The sequence below is a fragment of the Vigna unguiculata genome, chromosome 2 (assembly GCF_037176805.1).
Source record: "Vigna unguiculata cultivar grain cowpea cultivar isolate G323 ecotype 2 chromosome 2, ASM3717680v1, whole genome shotgun sequence".
NCBI classification, from domain to species: Eukaryota; Viridiplantae; Streptophyta; class Magnoliopsida; order Fabales; family Fabaceae; genus Vigna; species Vigna unguiculata.
The window spans coordinates 5,694,877-5,703,507 of record NC_140793.1 but is presented as its reverse complement, the minus strand read 5'-3'; the positions used below and the strand labels follow the sequence as shown (position 1 = coordinate 5,703,507).

Here is an 8,631-nt window from a genome sequence, read left to right as displayed (position 1 = left end):
ACCAACTGCTGAAACTCAAACAACTCAACCACCAAGGAATGAAGTTGTTGAGAGTCAAGCAACACCACTACCAACACTAGAAGAACCATCTCAGCAGTTTAGGATGAAATTACAGATTTGGAGGAGGCCATGATAGCAGCTACAAACGTCTTAGTCATTTTTTAGAATTTCTGATATAGAATTCATTATTGATGTACTGCATTTTGACTTCCCTTAAACTTCATTCAGTTTCACTTTTTCCAAACATTGATGTAGTGCATTTTGATGAGGATGAATTAATGTTATGAATTTAACTTCTTCCAGACTTATATCAATTTAATTTTTTCCAAACTTAAATCAATTTCACTTACTTCAATGTTCAGATTAAGATGTCATTTTGAACATGTTGGGACTAATATCAACATAATCAAACTAATTCATTTCTTCATTTAACAATAGTACAAAATAGATTGGACTTTAAAAGATTACACACAAAAACAGTACGAATAATACAATAACAACTCAAGTGAACCCTATTACTAATTGCAACCTCTTCTCAGCAACCTTCAATGACTTCTCCAAATCATTAATCTACCTCATTTGTGTCATGATGATGACATCCTTTTCATCAACACCACCATTTGAAAAAGTTGCAGCCCACATTATTGAAACCACCACTCTGTAAATCAATAAACCAAAAACTAAAACCAATTTATTATTAACACAAAAATAAAAATAGATTGTACCCAATTGCAAGAAGAAGAAGATTACAGCAATACCAATTGGGAATGGAGGAATAAGATTGCCAAAACTCACCAACTGCCCAAACATTCCCTACCAAAACCCTAGCTCACTTATTTATCCCCAAATATCTAATTAAGCCACTGTACAGTACACGTAATACACCCTAATACAAATCGTGCTACATGTACAATGTTCCGTTAATGATTTAAACGGCATTACAGAAAAAAAGGACCAAATAAAACACGAATTGCGAAAATGAAGATCATTCTAAACATTCGGTAAAAATGAGGACCATTCGGAACAAACATTACGAAAATGAGGACCAAAAAAGTATTTAAGCCAAATAAAAAATTAAAAAGCGAAATAGAAGACAAAAATAAGGAAATATAAGAACCTTGACAAAATAGAAGACTAAGGTTTTCTCTACCCTGGATTTTTTTACCTCAGTATAATTTGTGTACCAAAAGTACATTCAGTGTAAAATTCAACAAAAATATTAGAAAACTGTTTATGTAAATCACATGCATCATCCCTTAAAGACATTAGTTAAACTGAAACACTTGTCTATCTGTTAACTCACATATTCAGAAGGCATAATGCAGAAAGCTATATCTGATGATTGAACAATCAATTTAAGTAAAATTTTAGCAACTAAATATATTATACATGAAAACTACAGCATTTTTACCTTTGGGAAAGGCTAAATTTGTTACGAACATATATCAGTTATCTTAACATGAAAAATGCAATATCAGTTATCTCAGCATTTTTACTTTCTGTGATTTTGATACAGTTCTACCAGCTTGTGAACAAAATAATGAATCTTCATTGATGAACCGTAGTTCCCAATCCTGTCCCCGGCATAGGTACAATACAAAGAACAATTCTATACAAGAATAGTAAATAAAATTCCTGAATACTTGAGAGATTCAGGGTCTATCCTGAATTGCAAATGCAACTACAGTCCCTTTTCCAGTCCAAATTCCTTTCATTCTTTCCACCTAACTATGTCCATAGTTTAACTCTTCTAACTAAAACAACCCTTAACTAATGCTATTATCCCCTACTTCTCCTTTATGTTTTCCCCCACTATAATCACCTTTCCATCAAAGGTGAAAACTTGGAAAGGAAGTCTACTGTCATCTAAAATCTGTCTAACAGTTTCTGTCCTTACCTAAAGAAATGACTTATATCTATTCCCAAAATGAGAGTTAAATAAATGAGGAATCATGGGGAATTAATTTCAGGCTTCCAATGTAAGCAACGACAGAGTTAAATAAAATTTGCTGTTGGAACAGCTAGTTTAAACATGCCAGATGAAAATCTCAACAGATTGTGCCTTCTTCCATTTCTTACATTCTATGTATAAGTGTTTGTGTGTGTGTTCTCTCTTCCTAAACAACATTCAGCAAATATTCTTTCTCTAGTTGCGACAATAAATATATTCTCTGGACCAAACCGTTCGTGACCTCCACACAGATGACCAAAGCCTTTCCGATAGGATACTTCCCCTTATTATAGTCCTTCCCAGTTCAACGTTATGCAAATTCATCCTTCTAGTTTTCAAGATGTCTGGAAACTTTTCTTGCAAATAAGCTCTGCCGCTACCCTCACCATGGTCCAAATTACACTTAGTTTTTGCAATGAAACTTTTACCTCCCAGGTTTTGACTGATTTCATTGTAAAAGCCTCTGGCAATGGTTGTTTAAAAGATTCCTCCCAATGCCCAAGATTCCTTCCATGAGAACCTCATTTGATTTACCAAGTAGCACACGAGATTTCATCTCCAGTGGGTGATTTGCAACAAATAAAAAGCGCCTTGTCTCTAATTTAGTGATAATGTAATACAACACTTTAAGAACATCAGCAATCACCGCCAATCCAATTCTGGTACAAGACAAATATATTACAAATCAGATTTAAAATATCATTCACCGCAAGTCATTATCACTTATAGCACAACCTATCAAAAAGGAGAGGAAGCTGGAGAACCATTACATCATTAATATAAAAAAACAGGAAGGGAAATTTCAAATGACCTAATCCTGGCTGATAGATGGAGTTAAACAATTAAAAGCATCTTATTCGTGTGGCTTTGCAAAGAATCTAAGATTCAAATTTACAATTCGAATGCTAAAATAAAAGGCATACCATGCACAGATTATGCTTTCTTGAATTCAGCAGCACCCATTCATGAAACATAAATAATAAAGTCCAACAAATTGAAATTACGTAAATTGGCGATAATAAGAACCAGTAATTTGAAATACACACCAAGAAATTCACAACAATGTCCTTTTTTGAGAAAGCAAGTTACTTCATGCTTGAGAATTAAAAAGCCCAAAATAAAAAGGCCACATTTGGTTGTTTGAATCACATGAAAGAATAAGAATGGACTTGTATTATTATGAATTATTTTGACATATTTTGTGTTATAAACAAGGAAATGACTTTTTGATGTAAAAAAATTCACACGTTCTGGGAAGGAAATTGGAAACGAAAAACAATACACAATTGAAAGAAACACCTCACAAGTAAATTTTGTTTTAGGAATTGATTGAGAAAACAGATAGAGGAGATATTTACCTGTCCAAGATGGTGGTCTCTGATAATTGTGGAGCGCCAAAAAAATATGATAAATTAGTTTCCCAGGTAGGGTTTCATTCTCACATTGTAAGTCCAAGCCAAACATGCTAGGTGTAAGCTAGAAGGATCCATTTTAATTTCAGCATACATAGCATAGTTCAGCGCAGAAGATGAAACACATTAGGTTCTTCCGGGAGCAAATGAATGCATCCCACCGTCAGGTAGCAGGCCATCCTTGGCCATTTCAGTTAGCACATTCAAAACAGCGTCCATGTTACCTTCTTTAAAGTTAACCTCAACAAGTACTTTAGCTACCTCAGCATCATTAAGCTTACAACTCCTCAATACATTTTGCAATACCTGACTCAGCTCATCATTCATCCCTTTCCTAGATAGTGCCTTCACGAGAGCAAGTACAGTCACTGTATGAGAAACAAAACCATAATGTTCCAACTCAGTATACATCTTATATGCCTTGTGAACATTTCCACTTCTACAATGTCCGTGTATTATCAAATTCTGAATTGCTGCATTAGGCTTATGATTCCTCTGAAGCATTGTCGTAAGAACTTGATCCGCTTCATTCATCAAACCCTTCATGCAGAATCCTTTCACAAGACCTACCACGCTCTTAAATTCACTATTACTGCAGTTTTCTATCAGTGTATTGTATGTTACATGATTTGGTACAGACTCTTCATAAAACAACTTCAGAAGAAGCCTCTTTGCTTCCTTCGTCCTAGCCTTCTTATTAAGTCCATTAATAAGTACACTGTAGGTAACATCATCAGGAAAAAAGCCCCTTTGCATCATTTCATCGTGCAAACGAAGAGCCTTGCTCAACTCACCCTCAACGCAGTGAGCATTAATCAAACTAGTATACGTAACCTCATCAGGCGGGAGACCCATCTGCAGCATCTCTCGGAACAAATCAAAAGCTTCTACCAGTTTTTGCTGCAGACAAAGACCTTGTATGAGCGAGGAATATGTAACCCCATCAGGCATAACACCCTTCTCAACCATCTCCTCCTTCATTCGAAAAGCTTTCCCCAGCTCCCGCTCTCTGCAAAACCCAGCTATAACAGTGGTATAACTAACAACATCAGGAAACAACCCCCTCTCAACCATCCCCTTCAAAATCCCCACAGCCTCCTCCACCCTCCCCAGAAAGCAATATCCATGCACAAGCGCGTTGTAAGTCACAACCGACGGCGAAAATCCACTAATGATCATCTCACTCAGGACCCTATAAGCATCATTTAGCAATCCTTTTTGGCAGAAACCATCAATCAAGGTTGTGTAAGTCCTCTCATTCGGCCTCAGCCCCCTAACACGCATCTGATAAAAAATTTCCATCGCTCGACCCAAATTCCCAGCCTTGCACATGCAGTTGATCAAAGTAGTGTAGGTAACAACATTTGGTGACAACCCCTTCTCAACCATCTCCGAAAGTAGCAGAAACCCCTGGTGGAAATTCCCCTCCTTGCAAAACCCATTAACAAGAGTATTATAAGTGACCTCATCAGGAACAAACCCTTTCACACTCATCTCCTCAACCAATTCCCCAACCTCACTAATTCTCCCCTCAACAAACAATCCATTGATCACCGAATTGTACGAAATCAAATTCGCAACCATGCCTCTCGCCGCCATCACTCTCAGCAACACCATCGCCTCCTTCACCCTCCTCCTCTTGCAGCACGCATCGATCAGCGTGTTGTAAGTAACCACAGTCGGCGAAACCCCTTCCCTCTCCATCTCGCGCATGAACTCGAACCCCCTCTCCAAGTCTCCCCGGTCAACCACACCGCGAATCATGATGTTGTAAGTGTACACGTTCGGCGACACGCCGTTGCCGATCATGTCACGGAACAGTTGTTCGGCTTGGCGGAGGGAGTTTTTGCGGTGCAGGCGGCGAAGGAGCGCGTGGAGGATGGCGTTGTGGGAGAGGACGGCGAGCGCGAAGCCGTGGCGGGTGGAAATGCAGAGGACTTCCAAGGCTTTGTCGGGAAAGTCGAGGCGGGAGAGGGATTTGACGACGAGGTCGAACGCACCAGCTGCGGCGGCGACGGAGGAGGAGTTGCAGAGGTAGTGGGTGTCATGAAGGTGACGGAAAAGGTCGGCGGCGGTATGGTCGATGAGGGTGGCGGCGAGGGAGTGCGCAGTGTTGTAGAGCTTGAAGCGGGTGAGAATGTGGATGGCAAGACACTTGCAGTGCAGGGTGAGGAAAGTGTGGGCCTGGGCCTGGGCCCATGAGAGGAATCTGAGGAGAATGCCGCGGTTGGATTGGGAGTGGAGTAAAACGTAGGAAGCCGCTTGGGGAGTGAAATGAGGAGAGAGTGATGGGAGCATTTGAGGTTGGTGTTTTAGGTACGCGATTGCTCTCTCCCCAACGAGAGCGTCGTTCGAAGAAGAAGAAGAAGATGAACACAGAGTGGTTGAAGAAAAGCAACGACGGTGGTGTTGAGGTTTGGGGAAAACCATTGTGGTTTTGGCACTGGTGCGACACTCATCAACGAGATGGAACCATAGATTTATTTGTGTTTTAAGATATTGTTAAGCACACATTTACATTGGGTTTTGAATATTAAAAATAAAAAAATGAAAAATCACAAAAATATATAGAATTGTGAAAAAAATTGTTAAAATTTAATAGTCAAAAATATTTTTTTATAATAAATAAATGTAAGTGTTGTTAATATTATTACAATAGACACGTTTATTTAAAAGGCCTAAGTATACAACACAAACAACTCTTTATGGCTGATTATGATCTTTCACCAAAGTGCATTACAATAATTAAAATTTGATAAAAATCAATCAAGTTGAAGCTACAGTATAATTTATTTGAAGAAAACTTGGGACAAAACATATAATAAGAAGAAGAAAAAAAAACTATAGCAAGTTTGAATGGTGGTGCAATTGTATCATGGCCACGGCCAGAAGGGACGAAACATTGGCATGACAGCAAACTTCATGGTGCCATTGCTGCAATGGAAGCCATTTCTCTCACCGCAGGCAAAGTAATGAGGCTGCCACTTCTGCAACAGAAACTTGAACCCCTCTCCTCCACCTTGCACCGGACTTGCCAACATCTTAGCCTTTTTTATGTCACACTTCAAGAAGCTGCCATAGTTTTTGAACATGTAGACACTGTGTGGGAAAGTGGTGGCATTTGGAGCATCATATTTGAACACTGCATAACGAATTCAATCAATCCATGCTCATTTGTTAGCATATTTCAATGAGTTAGGATAACATAACTGACCTAGAGTGTCATTGAGGTAAAATGGGAAGTTCTTGATAGCCCAATCAGAGTAGTTGTAGCCAAAGTGCCAATGCTCAGAACCACCCACAACAATCTGCCTTGGTTGTTGCTGTGTTTTGTTTTGTTGATGATTCCCAAATCTGGACCACCAATCAGTGTAGTTGAAAGCAGGGAACCAATCCTTGTTGGCCATGCTCACTGAAAACATTGAAGCACTCATTATAACTATTATCATCACTGCATGTGTAAACTTCAGACCCATTGTGGCTAAAAACAACAAGGGAATTAATGTGGTGAATGTGAAATGTGAAATGTGATAGGGTAGTTGTTGTTGGGAGAATGGTTGGAGTTAAGGGTATTTATATATATAGGGAGGGAAGTGAGTCGTGGAATAATATGGATCTCACTCCAATGTCATGTGGTGTTGCAAAACGGCCAAATCAACTTAACTTCATGGTAGATTACACATTATAAATAGCTGAAATCTGAATAGTTGGGTGTCTTTTCCCAAATTCTTGAGGTCAACTTTTTTGCCTCACCTATCCTATTTCACACAACCTGTGTTTGACTTTGGCGGTACATGTTCCAGGATCCTAGTTGACCCAAATGAAAATGTTTCCTCACCTCCACTAAGTTACTTTTTTTCATATAATATCTTACTATCATGTAATAAATTTAAAAATAATGAAATGTTGATTAAGAAATTGTATTGACTTGAAATATAATCAATTGTATTATGTAAATAGGGTAAATCTCATTTTATCAAACTGATTTTGCGATGTTAACATAGTTTTAATAATATGATATTCAAGGTTATCAATTGTTTATTGGAAGATTACTCGAGTAGCTATTAGACCATTTGCAAAATTTTATTCACATGATCGATATTCTCGGCGTGAATACTTGATGTCTTCATAATTTTCGGTGTGATTCGTGAAATCAAAAGTATTAAGATTCTTTATATTTTGATATATAATGCACAATTAAAGAATTTGAAAACATAGAGTGCAAGTTGGAAAAAGAAATTAGAAATCAAAACGTGAAATCAAGAAAAAATAAAATTGATCAAGTGATAAATTCAATAACCAAACAACTCTCTCTAAAGACTTATATTCAAGTTTCAGCACCGGAAAAATTTAATTAATCAATTTAGTATTAAACGAATTAAATAAAAATTTCATTCAATCAAATTCAAATTTAGTTATTAAAATAAGATTCAATCAATTTCTAAATTGAGTTTTAAGAGTAGAAGTCCAATTTGATATCACAAAGAACAGTACCGAAATTAGAGAAGAGAAAACAAACTTACAATAAAAAACTACAAGTGTAAAACTCAATTCAACTTGTCTTATTTTAATTTTGTGAATTGATCCTTAGATATTTAATTATCCACTGTTAAATAACAAAAAAACTAGAGATGGAGTGAATGATAAAAATGAAAAATGAAAACTAAAACTTTGAAATTTAGTAAATAATGTTTGTCTCCTTAATCTAAGCACATTTAGGCCTTATAGAACCTACAAATTCAAGAAAACGTGGGCCTAATAATGAGTTATAATTAATTTCATAATTCCAGTTACAAAAATTTAAATTAATTCATACAAAATCTAATCGGCATGAGTTCCTTTATAAAATTTTAACAAATTTGTCTTAACTTATAAAAATCGTAAAATATAGTAGAGAACTTCAAATCCAAACAATCATATGTTCATTTTGGATACCTTAAAATGTGGAATCAAATGCTACTAAAATTAGTTAAAAATAATATCTAAAATATATATATATATATATATATATATATATATATATATATATATATATATATATATGTATATATATATATATGTATGTATATATATATATATGTATGTATATATATATATATACATACATATATATATATACATATATATATATATATATATATATATATATGTATGTGTGTGTGTGTTTGTGTGTGTCATCAAGTCACCCCGTCTGTCTGGGCCGTCTGGGTTGTCGGGCCCGCTTGACTCGTATGGGTCGTCGGGCCCGTCTGACCCATCTGGGTCGTC

At 36.5% G+C, this 8,631-nt stretch overlaps 2 protein-coding genes across 3 annotated transcripts; both read right to left on the bottom strand.

The window, feature by feature from the left end:
* Positions 1-434: 434 nt before the first annotated feature.
* Positions 435-5,840, bottom strand: EMB2745 (Tetratricopeptide repeat (TPR)-like superfamily protein). 2 transcript variants are annotated; one of them, XM_085669857.1, is made up of 2 exons: positions 3,310-5,840; positions 435-658 (listed from the first exon to the last, which is right to left on the bottom strand). In XM_085669857.1, the coding sequence occupies exon 1, from the start codon at positions 5,791-5,793 to the stop codon at positions 3,490-3,492; it is 2,304 nt and encodes a 767-aa protein (XP_085525983.1). In that variant the 5' UTR covers positions 5,794-5,840; the 3' UTR covers positions 435-658; positions 3,310-3,489. The 2 variants fall into 2 exon arrangements, with proteins under 2 accessions (XP_085525983.1, XP_027906847.1); XM_028051046.2 differs by lacking the exon at positions 435-658 and adding an exon at positions 1,944-2,610.
* Positions 5,841-6,048: 208 nt separating this feature from the next.
* LOC114174205 (uncharacterized) lies at positions 6,049-6,921 on the bottom strand. Its single transcript, XM_028058996.2, has 2 exons — positions 6,578-6,921; positions 6,049-6,505 (listed from the first exon to the last, which is right to left on the bottom strand). Exons 1-2 carry the CDS (start codon positions 6,837-6,839, stop codon positions 6,237-6,239), a joined length of 531 nt encoding a protein of 176 aa, XP_027914797.1. The 5' UTR covers positions 6,840-6,921; the 3' UTR covers positions 6,049-6,236.
* Between the last annotated feature and the right edge of the window lie 1,710 nt (positions 6,922-8,631).

Coding starts and splice junctions, on each gene's coding strand:
- LOC114174205 (XM_028058996.2), bottom strand. CDS start 6,839: ATGGGTCTGAAGTTTACACATGCAGTGATGATAATAGTTATAATGAGT. Junction 6,506..6,577: donor TTACCTCAATGACACTCTAG/GTCAGTTATGTT, acceptor TTCGTTATGCAG/TGTTCAAATATGATGCTCCA.
- EMB2745 (XM_085669857.1), bottom strand. CDS start 5,793: ATGGTTTTCCCCAAACCTCAACACCACCGTCGTTGCTTTTCTTCAACC.